At 42.7% G+C, this 18,338-nt stretch overlaps 1 protein-coding gene across 2 annotated transcripts; it reads left to right on the top strand.

Moving 5' to 3' along the window:
• The first annotated feature begins 12 nt into the window (after positions 1–12).
• Positions 13–18,093, top strand: ern1 (endoplasmic reticulum to nucleus signaling 1). Of its 2 annotated transcripts, none has more exons than XM_019277274.2 (22): positions 13–229; positions 5,238–5,358; positions 7,516–7,549; positions 7,710–7,782; positions 8,026–8,098; positions 8,779–8,901; positions 9,522–9,623; positions 9,716–9,977; positions 10,539–10,617; positions 10,934–11,093; positions 11,362–11,477; positions 11,558–11,752; positions 11,933–12,209; positions 12,314–12,404; positions 12,551–12,740; positions 12,922–13,021; positions 13,137–13,336; positions 14,294–14,441; positions 14,594–14,721; positions 15,236–15,359; positions 16,045–16,112; positions 16,198–18,093. In XM_019277274.2, the coding sequence occupies exons 1-22, from the start codon at positions 167–169 to the stop codon at positions 16,765–16,767; spliced, it is 3,297 nt and encodes a 1,098-aa protein (XP_019132819.2). In that variant the 5' UTR covers positions 13–166; the 3' UTR covers positions 16,768–18,093. The 2 variants fall into 2 exon arrangements, with proteins under 2 accessions (XP_019132819.2, XP_019132821.2); XM_019277276.2 differs by having other exon boundaries at positions 14–229; positions 11,951–12,209.
• Positions 18,094–18,338: the final 245 nt, after the last annotated feature.

The following is an 18,338-nucleotide window of genomic DNA, read 5'->3' as shown; positions in this document are numbered from 1 at the left end:
GGAAGAAGCGGATCTAACACTGCTGCTGCCGCCTGCCTGTGCTGGCTCGGTGCCTTTTTAACATTGATTTTAAAGAAAAACACCTGCTTGGTAGCCAAATTATATTTTCTATGTAGTCTACGGACGTCCGGACCGAGCTGTCTATCCCGGTTTGAGACCCGAAAACATGGACTGGAGCCGGCTGTGGTGCGTGTTAGCGCTGCTGTGCTGCGGTGCTCTCCCACAAAAGGTAAGAGAGGAGCTAAACTGGAGGAGCTAGCTCCACTTAAGATGACTTTATCTCCTCTTACAGTCTATCTGCCTCCTGTCTCACCGATATAACACGTGTGTGTGTGTGTTTCTGTGTTTGTCTTGACAAGAGGTGAGCTAGCGTTGAGGCTAGCCTGCAGGCTGAGTTTTTAAGTGATTAAAAAAAACAAATACCTTATTGATTTAATCATTTAATTATCAGGGAAAAACCAACTCTTTCAGATCATGAAAAATAAAGTTTCCCATCCTCTCCCTCTTCTCCTCTTTTCTGATAATTATCTGTGCATGTGTGTCTGCTGTGTGTGTTGTTGTCAGGTATCCCACAGTCACATTAACATAACAAACTTAGGGTTAATTTAGTGTGTTTAGTGCTTTTTAAACCACATGCAAAAGCTCTGTGTGTTGATGAAGATTGGTGATATCTCTGGTAACTCAACACCTCTTATCTCCCCCTGAAGGACTGAACTTACACATGAGCAAGCAGACCACAACTAATTATTTTGTATATCTGCGAGCCTTGCAGTAAATGGCACGGTGTGTGTCCGTCCAAACAAGAGTAATACATGAAAATGACTGTATTTTGTCAGACTTTATGAAAGCTTTCCCAACCCTCGGTGTGCTTCATCTGTAGCCTCTAATTTAAAAAAACAAAAATCCTCACAAAAGCACAGCATTGTTATGTATCATGCATCTATGTGGTGAGGATAATTAAATCATCCACAACCGACGCCAGGCCAGTACAAAATAACCACACATGTGCACGTCAACATGCAATATGATGCGATGCACCAAGTACCAATTACTTGCCAAAGCGAAGGTTGGAGTAAAGTATTATTAAAATAAAATAAAAAAAGCCCAGTTGTCGGTGTGTTGTTGCACCAAATTGGAAACAGGGATTGACACAAAAGGGAGCCGGCCAGCCAACTTGGCTGAAACGGAGCCAGATCTCCAGGAAATCTCCAGGCAGAGACATTAGTTACTAAGCTAGTAAACCACTAAAGCTAAGCAGCAGATTAAAGTAGCCTTTTAATCCCCTATCATGTCTCAAGTTCTTCTCTTTGCCTCTTTAGACGGTCTGCTGGCGCAGTGGGGGGTGACAAATGATGATAGGCTATCTATGTCTATCTATAAGTGTGTGAGTGGGATAGATACAAATAAAAGGGCAACAGAGAAAAGACTCGTACGTCTCGTTTTCACTGTCTCCTCCTCACAATTTGGCTATTTTTAAGGCCCGTTGGTTTTCCGTCGTAAGGAGGATGTGAGTGACTAAAATCTAGCTATTTGTTTCAGCCGCTGTGACTCTTTTTTTTTTTATAGATGTTTTGTTCACACATTATGCTCGTGTCTCACTTCACACATCGCTGCCCCCCTTTTTATAATATTCATTAGAAGTGACTTTAAACTGCAATATGTGTTTGTTTCAGTGCTCAGTCACAATGACAATATTTTGTTTCTTTACTTTTTTTTTTGCTTATGTCTCTGAAAAGTTGTAATCTTGCACTTGTCTTATCACAGCAGTATCTTGGCTGTGCTGTGACTGAGTGTGCTTGAACGAGGGCCCTACACGTGACATCCTCCGCACTGAAACAACACCACGCAGAGTGCAGCTGATAGGCGGTGTTGACAAAGAACGTTGCCAAGACGTTCCTCCAGCGTTAATTTCCATTAAATTTTTCCTAATGTGAAACGCATTGACTTTCAAACAGTCCTATCACCCAAGGCACAGGTCCTCATCTCACCTGTCATTCTCCTCTCATTTGAGACTGCGGAGGAAATCAAACATCCCTGAGCCTCTGTCATCTTCATGCAGCTCTGGCTGCTTTTATGTTGACTTTAACTTTTTATGGATCATCAAGCTTTCTTAATGCTGCGTCACTCACATTTCCTGCAATGGGTTTCTGAAATGAACTGCCCTGACTTGAAGCTGCTGCTGCACTACACCTCCCATAACAAGTTACCAGGCACAAGATAAGTATTTCTTGGTTCCTGTGTTGGTTTGTTTCTGCACCCAAGCAAGCTGCAAACAAGTCGGTGGTTCGAGACTGTTTCACTTTAAAAGGAAATCAGTAGCATTTAGTTTAGTCTCAATTCAGACTAGAAGATATATTTAACTAGTTTCACCTAGAAGAATGAGTTGTTTTCACTTAATCTGTAGCGAGGCCTTTAAGATCCATATGATCTATAATATTTGCCCTGGCCGCAAAAGTTCAGAGGATAAATAAAAAAATCTTCCGTGTCTGTTTCACACACCCAGTAAAACAAGAAACATGTTGGTATACTGTCATATGATACTGAAGCAACATGAACTCATAAAGGATGTTTTCTTACAGGATGTATCAGCCAAGATAGACTGACACACATTTGTTTGTCTCACATTTCCGATAAGTTTTTCTAAAGGCCGCTGACCAGCTTCACTTGAATAGCAGCCAATACAGATTTGTGCATAATTAGTTGGAGCATCTCTACCTGAATCACCTCCCTCCCCCTTTGTCTCCTTTTATGTCTTCTACATAAAGGCCCTCTGTCTGTCTGTCTGGCTTTTGGTCTTTATCCAAGCAATCCTCCCTCTTCGAAGACAAGTGACTGAATTTTACAGCTTTGGCTCAGGTGCACTGGTTTAAACCCAACGTCACCACCTTCCTGAAGGCATATCAGAGTATCTGACAAAGTGATTATACCTCAGGTGTACCGCTCAAGTGTGTGTGTTCCCACTCAGCGGGAAAGCCGCCAATTACAGCCTGTCCTGTGTTCAGGTTGGTCTGCCATGCAAGGCTCCAGACTTTCCAGTTATTTCATGGGCATTGTAGTCCGTGTCCCTTTAAGCCATGTCTGGCCTCATTGCAGATGAGACGAAGACCTCAGAACTTGCCAAGGCTCTGGTTCCTCCCAGTTCTGGAGTATTATGTAACTCGCTTATGCAATAACTGAACGTTTCTGAGTTACACAGAATGAGGAAATGAGAGGGAATGTCCCGACATTTTAGTCGACTTCTTCTAAAAATGCATCATAACAGCCAGACGTTGTAAACCAGATGTGCCTGGGACCAAATGCTGAATAACTGCGTCCATCCAGAAATAAGATGCTAACAGATGTTAAAGTTGCTTGCGAAACCAAGAACCCTGATCGAGGTCACAGGGGGGCCCAAAAACAAGTCAGTTATGGTTCTCCCAGTACACTTGTGTGATGCTTGTGAGTTTACAGCCCAGTGGGAACAGTCACAGGTGCACCATATTGACATAAATGCGTGTATAGGATGTGAGACTACAGCCGGGGTTCAGTAGGCGAATGTGAAACTCTCAGTTTATGGTGTTGTTTTGGCCGTGGTTTCTGTTTGGTCAGTCCTAACATGCCGGTGTTCTCCCATTTTTAGCTTTAAGCCAAAAAACAAAAGCTCTGCCCTCTCATATTGACGCACGCTGGGGCTGTGGTTTTTGAGCGGAAATACAAGATGAGTGAACAAGAGGGTCATCCTGAGTGATGCGGTGATGGAGGTGGTTGTATTTCCTCTTTGCACCCTGTGCCTGGGCCTGACTTACTAGCTCTGGTGGTTTGTTCACGTTTGACTTAAGAGCATTCCTTATCTCCTCAAATTCTCAGAAGAGTGTGGTTGTAATTATGGATTGGTAATCTGCATTATATGTTGGGGCTATTTGCACTGCCCCCGGGGAGCTGTTCAGGGGGATTAGTCAGGGATCAATATCGCGGTGGTACAGCGGGAGAAAGAGGTCTGGTTTAGCTTTTCGAAGATGACACGTAGTGGCATTCCCACTTGCCTTGCAAGTAAGTTGACATGAAGTCTTAGCTCATGTTATACCAGTTGCGTACAATCTTGAAGAAGAGCAGCTCGTGTAAAAGTACACAGACTGGTCAGTCTCCTCTAGGTTTGGCGGGCTGTCGCTGCTGGCAAACACCCACGCTGGACCTCTTCCTGCGCATCAGTGCCAAAAACTATAAGAAGTCCGTGGCTTGGTTATCAGGGGTGACGTTTTTTAAATTCCATAGTGGGTGAGTGGAGCACACCACAGTGCTGTTAATTCTAGCATAAGCCAAGTCATGAGGCCGGGTCGCTTAGCTGCTGTTGCGGTTATGGTGTTCAATTGTTTTCACTGGAACTGCTACGTCTTTTTTCCTTCCTCTGGGTTTTCTCTTTGTAAGTCTCTGACTGTTCTTGCACTGCCCTTTTGGCGTGTACACTGTCTGTCATCTAAAGGAACCAATCCAAGTGTTCCCATATCTGTTCACGACTCCCATATTTCTGAGTGGGAGTAAAAGATTCTGGAAAGGAGAGTTCCCATATGGCCCGTGGACCCACTATTCATCTGTGCAGAGAGTAGATGAATCACTCTCTTCGGTCTCAGTTCATTGTGAATTAAAAAGAAAGCAAGAAGCTAAACCAACTTTATGAGGCATGCTGGGTGAGCACACGTGCTCAGCCTCATGCCCGGTTTGTTTACCTACCACCACGTTGCAGCTCCAGCTCCAGCAGTTACTTTGAACTCCTGGCCTCTGTTAAAGAGCTTATGAGCCGCTTTCTAGTGTGCTCCTCAGCTGTCATTTTTTATGTATTGATTTGACACTCGTACGTTCGTAAAGCATGCCAAAGTGGCGCACTCCCTGTGACATCCCATCCAGCAAAATATTAACCATAGCTAGATGATGAGATGATTAAAAAAACAGGCTTCTCATTCTCAATATTCATGCATGCTTTATTTTCAACATATGGCTAATGTTTGGTCCCAGTGTGTGCGAGGAATTAGTAATGTCTGAGTGATTAGTGGCTGAAGTCATTATTCACCCCCTCAATGCAGTCGCACATCAACTCCACCTCACCGGTGGACTTAAGTGGTAGCATGCATGCTCACACATGCCTGCTTGCTAATGTCTGAGTGTAATATGCTATCACTTTAGTTCGTGTGCATCATAAATAAGAGAAGTGATTGTTTTAAAGTACATCACCCTGATTTGTACATGTCCTTGTGTCTCTGTAGGGGTTTTGCAGTGCCAGCACAGTTTCTCTTCCTGAAAGCCTGCTCTTTGTGTCCACCCTGGACGGAAACCTTCACGCTGTAAGCAAGAAGTCAGGCTCGATCAAATGGACTCTGAAAGAAGGTAAGAGGAGAGGGACAGAGTCAAGTTTTTGTTTGTATGCCTTTTTTTACTTCCTTATTTGGGTTACCTTTGACAGAAAACAGTGCTTTTGTGTGGCGAAAACAATGAGATCCTGCCACTGTTTTTGGAACCACAATGAAGTCAGTGTAGCTTTTATTACTTTCATCGTTATTTTCATTGTCCTTAAGGGCGTAGCAGAACACACAAGATGCTAATTGGCTTAAGAATTTACCAAGGTAGGCGCCACATGTGAGACTTTGATGCTGTATCACGGCCAAGAAGAAGTCATCAATACTTAATAAGTTTAATACTTTATCTCAGTAATTCAGGCCTATGGCAGACTCTGTAGAAGACGACTTGGCATCTCTAGATATAAAAAGCTCATTCTAATGTAATAAAAAGATAACAATTCTTATTTTCAGGTGATTTATATACAAATAAAAAAATACAGCTATGAATATTATATTCCATTAATATGCCATATTATCTGAATTGAGCCCCTACATTTTCTTTACATCTTCTTTAAAAGCAGATAACTGTAATTAATATCAATAATAATAAATAAAAAAACACTGATAGTGTGCTTTTTTTTTATTAGTGTTACTTATAGGAAGTGTTTTCTGGCATTAAGCCGAGGAAAATGCGGAGAGCTGTTCTGTTAGGCATGGAAACTAGCTAATTATTAACTGAGAGAAGGGCAAATATAGCCTGCAATCAAGGTTAGAGTAAGCAAGGGTAAGCAACTTTGCTGTAGTATCACCTGCACACACAGCATCTATAGTACATGTGGTTACTATATTAATGTGGGCACTACACGCGTGTGAATCACGTGAGATAAGATATACTTTGGAAAACCTTTCTGTTGTTTTGGAATAGGAAGCATATTATGACCATCAAAGACGTTTCCTGTTCTAAATGTTCTCACAAGATTTTATGAGATAGAAAGACTGCTGTGGTTTGAACCTTTTTGAGTCCTGGTTCAGTCCACCTAATACCCAAGTCATTAATAATCAGAGGCAGAGGCTGCTTCCTCCGCATCATCTGTTTTTCTGGAAGAGCTGTTGAATATAAATTTGACCACTTCTCTACCAGGCCCCGCACACACCTGTTGTTGTGCTCCAGTCAGGCAACCGTACACCCACATAATGAAGGGGAAGTAGAAATCTTTTTCCTTGACCAAAACAGTACAACTCAGCCCACATGTAAATCCTCAGTTTTTTTGTCACTCTCTGTTGACTTTGCCAACTTGTATTTGTATTTCAGCCAACCACAGTTAAGTCTTTCTATGCACACCAAAGAGAAACCATTGTTTTCTCACCACCCTCTGCAATTACACATAATGAATGCTGATGCTCCTTATGCACAACAGTCATTGGCCACCTTCAGGTAATCCTCCTCCCACCCCGCTGCCCCCTCCTTGCTATTGTTGACCCCTTTGGGCGCATCCACGGAGATCAACACCATCTGGTTTACGCCCTGTATGTTCACACTGCAGGGAGGTGGTTCTGTGTTTGTCTGGTGGCAGTAGAAGTTCAGGCTTCACACTGTGACTCTTGTCTTTGAGAACTGTTGAAATGTTTCTACATTATTGCTGTAGATGCTGTTCCATGTTTCACTTTTTTTTTTTTTTTCAGCTAGCGTGACTGAAACTTGAAAGTAATACCAACTTTGACTTGAACGTTTAACACACTTTAGGCACTTGTACTTTGGAGGCATTTCAAGAGGAAAGTTCACAACATAGCCAGATCAGTATTACCATACAGTCACACATCATTTTTTAAATGTGCAGTAACAATAAAATCTGCTTCCTGCACCAAACCACTGCCTTAATCCGTCTATAAGGTGGATATTTGGTGTCATAGAGGCTCATCAGCAGGTTGATATTTTCTAGCACTTTTTAGAGGATCTAATATGAGCTTATTAATTTTTTTTTATTGCCATCACTGCTGTTACATGCTTCATGTTTGCAGACATGACTGTTTGATCTGCATGTTTGCTCCAGGGGAATTAGTTTTCATTTGGACTTTGTGTTCTCTGCAGTTGAATGTCACCAATGTTCATGTCATTCTCTTACTCAACAGCTACTGGCCATGCTTTCCATTGTTGGTTAATATTCTTGTCAGTCCTGAATTTGTATCTTGTCTCTCCTCCTCACAGATCCAGTTCTTCAGGTCCCCACACACGTGGCAGAGTACGTACCTTTGAGCTGTTTTTTTGCACACATGTGTATATCTTTCCGTACTGCACCTATCTGTAACAAAAGATGGTTTTATTATTTAAAGCTTGTTTTATCCGTCACTCCCTTTCCTGGTCTGGAGATGTAATGCATCTTCTTAAATCTTTTAATCTAGACCTGCCTTTCTGCCTGACCCCAATGATGGCAGCCTGTACTCTCTGGGTGGAAAAAACAACGAAGGCCTCACAGTAAGAGGAAATCATTTTATCACAAACTATAATCTCACAACTTTTTTTTTTTTTTTTTTTTTTTTTAAGAAGTACTGCTCAATTTCCTGTTACACTGAAAATCTTATCGTATGACCACACGCTTTTAAAAAGTCATGTTTAAATCATGCACCATCACACTGAAGTTGCAGCTGTGCTGGTGCATGCACAGCACCAGAACATGTTAGTGTTGTCATCTAATATTCATTCATTCTGCTCAAACAGAAATTACCGTTCACCATCCCTGAGTTGGTCCAAGCTTCTCCGTGTCGCAGCTCTGATGGAGTTCTTTACATGGGTAATGTTATGTTATGCATTGTGATCAAACACATTGTTCTGTAGTTTATGTATCCATAAACATCTGTAGCGCACATCCAAGTGTGTCTGCTCTGGCTTTAGCCAAATATCTTACCGTACCTTTCAATTCCACCCAACCTGTGCTCGCAGCCTGTGCTCTTTTGAATTTACAGCAGTTAACGGAGGAAAGGTAATCTACCACAGTGACTGTGTGTCTTTTGTTTAAAGGGAAGCAGGTGACATTTGCCTCCCCACAGTCATTATCAGTGGAGCTTTTGTCTTCATCCAACTGAATCTGCTGCTGGCACAAAGCATCTCAGAGATGCAAAGGTCTTAAAGTGCTGCAGACTTTACATCCGTTCGTTTCTGAAATTTTAGGCCAGGTAGAGTTTGTAGGTCAAACCTCTCAAACTGAATTCTCTGAATTAAAGCAGCCGACTTCCTGATTCATGTTTTTTTTTTACATTATTCTATAATTAACTATGATTAGGTTATTATTACAGACACTCCCTGCATTGACACAACAAGTGGGTTTTTGTGTGAATTTTTTTACCCAGTTTGACAAATCCAGAGAGACCAAAATCACAAATTTGTCCCCAAGCAAACAGATAAGACTATGAAACTGAAGTATGTCAGGTGAAATATCAATGCTGTAATCATATCGTGTGTCTGTGTGTACAGGTAAGAAGCAGGACTTGTGGTATGTGGTGGACCTGTTGACTGGTGAGAAACAGCAGACCCTGACCTCCTCCTTCGCTGAGATGCTGTGCCCCTCCTCATCTCTTCTCTACCTGGGACGCACGGGTAAAAACAAAACCAATCCTAACAGCAGACATTTAAAAAAAAACAAAAAAAAACTGCCAGGTGTATTAAGGAAGTTGCATTCCACTCAAGGGAGGTCCTGCTATTGTGTGTGTGTGTGTGTGGTTCATTGTTCCTGGGACACTTGATTCAACTGAGTCATTGTTACTGTTATTAAGTCAACTGTTTTTCTGACTTTGACGAGTGTCATGTTTGTCTTGCATGCTGTACTCTTAAAGTGCTGGCAAACCTTTGTTTACCTACTGCTCATCTCCCGCTAATCTCCACCTCCCCACTTCAACAAGACCAGCCCCCAGTCTACACCCCCCCCAGTGCTTAAGGCTGGGAAACTGGGGTGGTAATTGTAGACAAGGGCCTAAAGCAGGTTTGCCTTGCAAATTGAAGACTGTAAATCCTTAACTTGGTGTCAAGTCAACACTCACTTTGTCACCCAACAGCATATTTGCTTTCCCATTTTTTTTTTAGAGCAAAGGAAATTGAACACCGCTTTGCTCTTACGCCCAGAAACGGATACTCTGTCTGCCTTTTGTGTATCTTACATAAGGAAAGGAATGCAGTTTTTTCCCTGTGTGAATATGCCCTCGTCCTCATCTCCCTGTTAGAGTACACCATCACTATGTATGACACCAAGAGCAGAGAACTGCGCTGGAATGCCACCTATTCTGACTACGCCTCCACCCTTCCTGATGACGACACCAAATACAGTAAGACTCTCAGAAATGCTAACTTGTTTGTTTGTTTAGTTTCTGACCAAAACCAACCGTGACCAATCGTCTGCTCTTTGTCACCCACACAGAGATGGCTCACTTTGTGTCCAACGGTGACGGCCTTGTGGTGACGGTGGACAGTGACTCGGGAGACGTTCAGTGGGTGCAGAACTATAACTCTCCGGTGGTGGCCATGTACATCTGGCAGCGCGAGGGCCTCCGCAAAGTTGCCCACACCAACGTGGCCGTAGAAACCCTGCGCTACCTCACGTTCATGTCTGGAGAGGTTGGCCGCATCACCCAGTGGAAATATCCATTTCCCAAAGAGAATAAGCCTAAAAACAAGTTCATGTAAGCAGACCGAGTGGAAAGAAGGTTTTATTCAATCAATTTCTATCATACTCTAGACCTAGATCTACCATTTAGGGAACAGACATTGGCCAAGCATCCTCTTAAACATGTTGAAACTTTCTGCCTATTAATCACAGGGGCCTAATTTACTGTAAGGGTGAAATCAAAGTACCGTTTTGTAAGATGTGAGATTGCTTAATGTTGGCATGGAGTCTCGACATGTAATAACTAACAAGTGGGTGCCGTCAGGCCTGGTTTGAGCTCTGGTTTCACACAGCAGTACTGTCTTTTTTTTATTTTCATATGTTGTGTTCACACCTGCTTCTGCTGGAAGGAACAAATGGGACTTTCAGTGTGCGAAAGTTTCACCCATTTAAGGGGATGTTGGAGAACTCCGAAAGTTCTTTTCCATTTTGAACCTGTAATGGTACATACGCTCCACATGTGTTCTCACTGCACTGTGTCACACTTCTGTTTCACATGAAATGTGGATTATGTACTGTGCTTTTTGAAAGTAAGTAAGCAGGCAGTTGTTTCACTGTGCCTTTTTTCCTTTTTCAGGGCCACTTTGTATGTGGGTAAATACTCCACCAGTCTGTATGCCTCTCCCTCCCTGGTGCATGATGGAGTAACTGTGGTGGTGAGTGACAGTTACATCTTATCTTCCTTTTATGCAAAACGCAAACCTAATCAGTCAAACACGCGAGTAAAATATGTTGGTTTTTTATCATTTAAAATGTGTGTATTTATTGTGAAGTTTTATTCCTCCTTAATCAGTCTTCCTTTTTGGTTAGTGGTTACCAGGCGTGTCACAGAGTTTGCATGAATACATCCTGTTCAAGATGTGTCTTAGCTTGCCTCAGCTTAAGTTTTTTTGTTTTTTTGTTTTTCGAATGTAATCTGTGTGGCATCTGACAGGAAGTTGATCAGCATTTCTTGTGTGTCTGTGCGTACAGCCTCGTGGCAGCACCTTCCCCATGCTGGAGGGTCCAGATAGCCAGGAGACTGAAGAGGACAAGGAGTGTGTCATCACACCCAGCACCAGTGTCAAGTTTAATGCAGCGCTCCGGGAACGAAACCGAATCAACTTCATGAGGAACTACCTGCTCCTCATAGGTAGCACATAATAATATCTAAAAATAATATCTAAAGCGTGACCTTTCCTGGTACACAGGGGGGGGGAGGGTTTCAAGGTCACCACATAAGGAAGGAAGAAGTCTTAGTTTCACTAACATTCATGCACCTCAGGTCCACTGTGCTTTGAATGACTGTTGTACTGAGGCTGCCCACAGCTAAATGATAAAATGAATCATGTGAATACAAGTTTCAAAACACTACAAATACAGCTGAATCTGATTTTAAAAAGTTGACTTTTGAATTTCAGGACATCATGAGACACCCCCTGAAGCTCACACGAAGATCCTGGAGAAGTTCCCCGACAGCTTCCCTCGCAATCAAGGCAACGTCATCCCACCTACTACTGACAAGAAAGTTGAGGAGGTGTGTGACTCATGAGACTGGTATTTCAGGTGTAGTCTGTACAGATTTCCTCACTTTCTCTTCCTCTTTCCGTGCTGCAGAAGGTGAATGATAGTGGTATGGATGATGGCCCCCCTTCTCCTCTGCCTGAAACATCTATCCAAGAACCTGGAACCAGTGGGCGCACATTGCGTCCAGAGGCCCCTGTGGATACTATGCTCAAAGACATGGCCACCATCATCTTCTCCACCTTCCTCCTGGCTGGCTGGGTGGCTTTTGTGATCACCTACCCCAAAGTAAGTCACACATCGCCACCTAGTGGGACTGTTGTGTGCATGCAACTACCTAAAGATGACAGAAAATCTTTCACGTGTCAAATTTGATGATGGACGTGAAGTGCTGAATTCACTGTTCTATAAAACAACGTACTGACAACTTCACAATCACAGTTATCTTATTCTCAGAGCTTTACTCAGTCTCCCCTCTCACTACAGAGTGTTCACAAGCAGCAGCAGCTGCAGCACCAGGAGTTTCAGAGACAGATGGAGGAGAGGTTGGAGCTGCTCCAGAGACAGCAGCCGTTCCCCTCTGCTGACGTGGGCTTGGTCCCAGACAGCGATTATCTAGAGGTGGCTCGCACTCGCTCTGAATGCTCAGACCACAGCAGCCCCAACGTCACGCCCCGCGCCTCCAACCACTCCAACCTGTCCGTGTCTGAGCTGGGAAGCTCTGCCAACGAGCACGACGAAGGAGGTATGGATCGAAAAATGAAGTTTACTTGGACGCACTCTTTGTTTGTGCTTTATCAACACCTGACCCAGTTTTCACTGTCTGAAATTATGTGTTTGTCTCATCAGAGGACGATTCCAGTATTGTCAGAGTGGGCAACATAACTTTCCGTCCCAAAGAGGTGTTGGGTCATGGTGCTGAGGGCACCATTGTGTACAAGTAAGTCTGAACTTTAAAGACTGGAGCGGTACTCGGTAGCATCCTCTTTATCTATGTTTAGTATCATAGATGTATGTAGAGGCTGATGATTTGCTGTCATACTCAATCTAACCTCCAGTACTGTACTTCCATTGTTTCTCCACAAGGGGTCAGTTTGACAACCGTCAAGTGGCAGTGAAGAGGATTCTCCCAGAATGCTTCAGTTTTGCGGACCGGGAAGTCCAGCTGCTGAGGGAGTCAGACGAGCACCCGAATGTCATCCGCTACTTCTGCACCGAGAGAGACCGTCAGTTCCAGTACATCGCCATTGAGCTGTGTGCTGCCTCACTTCAGGAGGTAAGGAGTGGCTTCACAGATTGTTTAAACAGCTTTTTGTAGTCTGGCCTTCGTAGAGCACCAATGGACACAAGAAAGGACGTAAGATGCTACAGTTAATTTGGTGCTTTACATCTTCAAACTATGTGAAAATGAAACCCACTGTTATAATTAATGGACTTCACTTACTGCTTCTTTTTAGTACGTGGAGAGGAAGGATTTCAACCGTCACGGATTAGAGCCAGCTATGCTTCTTCAGCAGACCATGTCAGGACTGGCCCACCTGCACTCTCTCAACATAGGTATCCATCACTGAATACAAAAATTGTTTTCTCATTCTCATGATTAACAACTGTATTATATTCCCAAACAAGTAACTGACACCTTCCCTTCACCTTCATACTACTCCTCCTTCAGTCCACAGGGACCTGAAACCCCACAACATCCTGGTCTCCATGCCCAATGCTCATGGTCGGGTCCGGGCCATGATCTCAGACTTTGGCTTGTGTAAGAAGCTGGCAGTGGGGCGTCACAGTTTCAGTAGAAGGTCTGGCGTGCCGGGCACCGAGGGCTGGATCGCCCCCGAGGTCCTCAGTGAGGACTGCAAAGACAACCCGGTGAGTCACGGGTAGAGTAGCTGCTCTCTCATGGTGGTGTTAAGTGTTCTTTGTTGCCAGAAACACAAAATGATATGCTTATATATGAAAAGGTCTGCAGTTACCTCATTTAGTCTGATAAAACTAAAAAAACAGGAACATCAAACAAGCTTTCACTCAAAAGTTTTCCAGTTTAGACAGAAGCAACTACTAAAAACTGTCCATTGTGTGAATGTGGGACCAAAAAATCAAACAAACAGCAATTAAAGGACATTAAAAGTTTAGGAAGTTTTCACTGAAACACAATGGCTTCTAATGGAGTCTGTTTGTTTCAGGCTGTAGGAGCCATGTGCCTGACAACAAACTGATGATTAGTATACTTGATACTATATTCTATGGGTTTTTAAAATTCACAATTTGGTGAATGAGTTTTTACTTTGGTCTGAATCTGCAGCGAGAAGCTGCCTTAACACTTCTGGAGGAAGGACTCTCCTTCCAGACTATTGTTTTTTTTGTCCAACTAATCAATCAATCAACTAATCATTCGGGTGATGCAGTCGTAAAATACTTGTTGAAGTTTTTCCAAAGACAAACCTAACTTCAGTTGAACAAAGTTTTTGTCCGATCGACTAATCATTTTCGCTGTAACTAAGCAGGAAACTGTAATGTGCCTGTACACTGGATCTAAATGTCATGGGAGGATCCTCCAACTCTAACCTAACTAAACTGGTCTAGGCTGGACGGCATGTTACAGATGAAAACGTAACTAATAAATTGTCTGTTTTGACAGTAATTGTTTGGTTCACGGGGTGTACCAAAATCCAAAAAGTTTCATTTAGAAATGTTGACAGTTCAGGACGAACACATGTACCGTTACACCCCTACAGTATACACATATCGTTGGTGATAAATGTGTGTTTCATTACATGCCACACTGTGACCCCCCCCTCCATCCTTTCCTTCTCTCGTCCCTTGTAGACCTGCGCTGTTGATATCTTCTCTTCTGGTTGTGTGTTCTACTACGTGGTGTCTCAGGGAAGTCACCCTTTTGGAAAGTCTCTGCAGAGACAAGCAAACATCCTACTGGGCACATACAGCCTGGACCATCTGCAAACTGACAAACATGGTGAGGACTAACATTTAGCTTTTGTTTAGTCAGATCACTTCAGTAAGGGCTGTTAGAGAGAGGAATGTGGATGACTGGTAGAAGTGTTTAGAACGGATTCACAGTTTAGTTATTTTTAACTATGCTTCATGCATGTCTGTGTCATCCATCAGAGGACATTGTAGCCAGAGATCTAATAGAGCAGATGTTGAGCATGGAGCCACACAGGAGGCCTTCAGCTGAGCGTGTTCTCAAACATCCTTTCTTCTGGAGTCTGGAGAAGGAGCTGCAGTTCTTCCAGGTCAGTTTTTTTTTTTTTGCTTATCTGACAATTTCACTGTTTATTCTAAAGATCACATCTTCCGGTCTGCCTCCAATGTGGTTTACACCTCTACTTAGTCCAACCACATCTTAATGCAGTGCAGACTGCAAGTGCACTTTGCTATGACAGACTAGTCTGTATACACACACTCAAGTGACTTTGAAATTCTCTAAATCCTCATGCAGGCTGTTTTATTGGACTGTATAAAGAGCTGATTCTTTGCAATATCTATTCTAAATGCTTGTTAGATGTATGAAGACAATCCTCTTTAGTTTGTCTTCAGAGCTACATATGAACCTGCAGAACTCCATTTATGTACTGTAGAATAGATTTGTTGGACATATCCAAATAATGCTTGCACTTACATTTGTGCAAATGGGACACATTCACTTCTAAAGTCTGAGTGCTGAATGTTCTGGATAAGAATTAAACTGCCTGACACATTAGTTGAAATGATTTTTAAAAATTTTTTTCATTTTGTGGTTGCTCACAGGATGTGAGTGACAGAATAGAAAAGGAACCGCTGGACGGACCAATCGTGAGACAGCTGGAGAGAGGAGGGAGGGCTGTTGTCAAGGGTGACTGGAGAGAGCATATCACAGTTCCTCTACAGACAGGTACAACGCTGTCTAAAGTTCATTTATGCCTAATAACAGCTCCTGACACTCCTTGTTGTGCAAACTGTCTTCTTGTTTGTTATGTTGTTATTATGTAACACTCCACAAATTGACTTTGGGGACTAGATAGAGAAATGATTTGATGTGCGTGTTGTATGTTCATAGTTGCACTGAATACTGTATCCTGTCACTACGTGGTAATGCAGTTTGTGGTTAAGTAAGGCGCTTCACCTCAGCATTGTCACCCACTGAGTGTCAGAACTTTAACTGGTCCTGTTTGGACCAAAAAAGTGGAGAGAGAAATAAACGATAGGCAAATTATGTTTATACATGTGGCTTTGACTGACATTTTACAGAACACTGAGTTGACTGCTAACCTGATAACAATCATTAAAGCTGGCAAACAACTACAAGTTCGTGTTTCTCACACTCATATTTCATGTTCACCTTATCATATCATCTGCAGCTATGTCTTTAAAGGCTGTGTAAGGTGACATATTCCCACATTCTTCTTTTTTAAATGCCACTTGTGTGTGGCAAATAGAAATTCATACAAATGGCCCTTCTTATATTTCCAGTCCAAGTTTGGGTACTTCCGTGTTTACTGGTTCCCTGTTGGATAATAATCAGGTTTCCATTTTGCGGTTGATGGGTGGGGCTTCATCTTTCTCTCTTTCTGTGTCAGATCTGCGGAAATTTCGCTCGTATAAGGGCGGATCAGTCAGAGATCTGCTGCGTGCAATGAGGAACAAGGTATGAGTGTGTTTTCATGTTTTGTGTTTTTTAGAACAAACTGCTCTCTCCTATTAGGCTTAACGTTTGACCTTTTGTTCAACAGAAACACCATTACCGAGAGTTGCCTGCTGAGGTTCAGGAGACTCTGGGCTCCATCCCTGATGATTTTGTCTCCTACTTCACATCCCGCTTCCCCCACCTGCTCATGCACACCTACCTAGCTATGCGGACCTGTGCGTCTGAGAGGCCATTCCTGCCTTATTACTCCACTGCTGAGCAGCTTGCAAAAACACAGGCTCAGTCCATATTTCTCGGGCCGCAAAGACAAAATGAACAATGCACTGAACGGCTGTCGACACACATATTATCACCCTCCTCACAACCACAGGAACCTACACATTGTTCACAGCCTGTGCAGGTCTCAGACACAACACCTGCTCAGTCAGTGCCCTCTACATCCCCAGATGAGCCTGTACCCTCACATTTGCCAGTTGACACAGTGCAGCCAGGAGCGCCAGCACCGAACGCCACACAGACTGACGTACACAGTCAAACAGTGAACCCCACATTTGCCTCCGAATCACCTACAGAACCCCTCAGGCAAACAGAATCCACTCAGTCTGAGGTAGACACACTGCCAGATCCTTCGACACTGGTAAAAGCGCCAGTGTGAACTGGTGGACCAGAGTCAGGTGGACCCAGCACAGATGGGAGCATTGCCTTCGGGAGTGGACACCAAGTGGGATTCAATTGCTGCATCATGAGCTGGTGAGGACCAGGCCTGCAGTGCCTGGGATTCACTGCCAGGCGCAGTGGCTGCACCCTTAGTTAAGTGCCTTCTGCTCACCTGGGTTAAAATGTTCCCCAACAGAACCGTCCACAAGTCTGTCTCTGCCTCGAGGGAGTCTGATAACCAACAGGATGTTGTTAGACATCATATTGTAGCAGGACTAAGCAAAGAGAAAGAGAACTTTTTTATTTTTATTTAGCATGTCAAAAAAGTGTTTGTCCCAAAAACATTTGGCCTCTCTTGTGGGAAACGTGTCTGGATGTTGTTGAACACTTAGGTAGTTTTATTGTGCAATGGTGTATTTCTCAGTGATCTTGTTCACTGCACAGATACTGTATGTATATTTTTGTATAGGCTGATTCAGAATTTGGATCATCAGTGATAAATCTAATGTGGCCGATGTGCCTTTTTTTTAAAAACAAAACAAGAAACCGTCACTGTGCTGTATGGGTACAGATCTTTAAAATTGACTATGCTAAATGTGCTTGATTCCAGTTAATGCTGCTAGACTGCTTCTCTCTTTGTCAATCAAAACTATTGTGCTGACTCTGTAAGAGTGGACTGTTCCAAAGGTTGTTCAGGGTGGCATCTGAATGCGATAGGTAATTTTATTCTCTCGTGATTATGCAGTCAAATGAGTTTAGATGGCTGCAAATCTCTCACGTATAATAACTTTTAAAGGGTGTCAAAGTGAAGTTAATGACTTGCACATTAAATTCTATATATTTTTTTTTTTTACTAAGATTTTGCTTGTTGATTGATTGTTGATCTCCAGACCCTAACCCTATTTAACTACAGTCAGTGCCTTTGAAATAAACTACTTACATTTAACAAATATTTTTATTTACAGGAGTGATACTGATACGCACTGGATTATCTGGCTTAGCTGTTATAGGTATTATTGGTTAGAGTTCTGGGGTGTAGGCAAATAAAAGCAATAATTTAAATATACATTAATATATCTAAAACCAGACTTTCATATCATGATGTAAACAGATGAATACGACTAAAAAATGCATAAACATTGTGGGAAAATGTTTGTCATATCAGTTTCTTCTCTGTCCATTAAATATAGAGAGCCATAGGATGTGTTAACGTCACTTGGGTCAAAGACGGGAACAGGAGACAGAAGAAGTGGTCCTGATTTTGCCTTTTATGTATCATTAAAACTGCTCATGCTCAGTGACCTGCTGGGCTGTTCTGTACGAACCCGTTTTCTATGTCTGGTGCAGTCAGTCATTTCATGGTTAGCGCTCACATAAAAACCAACAAAGTTACATAAGATAAAAGGTACTAAAGTTATTTGGTTATCAGATAAATAATAACATTTGACAAGAACAGAACAAGCTTGTGGCAAAGAGTTCCTCTTTTTTTTCTACTTCACTTCAAAAGCTCTGTAGTCGACCCACTCGCCCATGATGTGTTTTTCTTCAATAACCCATATTAATTAAGCA

Source organism: Larimichthys crocea, chromosome XII (assembly GCF_000972845.2).
Source record: "Larimichthys crocea isolate SSNF chromosome XII, L_crocea_2.0, whole genome shotgun sequence".
In the NCBI taxonomy this organism is placed as follows: Eukaryota; Metazoa; Chordata; class Actinopteri; family Sciaenidae; genus Larimichthys; species Larimichthys crocea.
The sequence above is the reverse complement of the archived record's forward strand: the minus strand, read 5'-3'. Positions and strand labels throughout refer to the sequence as shown.

Bases quoted from the DNA above. Each gene is read 5' to 3' on its own strand.
- ern1 (XM_019277274.2), top strand. From the start codon at position 167: ATGGACTGGAGCCGGCTGTGGTGCGTGTTAGCGCTGCTGTGCTGCGGT. The intron at 11,478-11,557 runs GTGTGTGACTCA...TCCGTGCTGCAG, and splicing joins CTGACAAGAAAGTTGAGGAG to AAGGTGAATGATAGTGGTAT. The intron at 13,022-13,136 runs GTATCCATCACT...CTCCTCCTTCAG, and splicing joins CCTGCACTCTCTCAACATAG to TCCACAGGGACCTGAAACCC.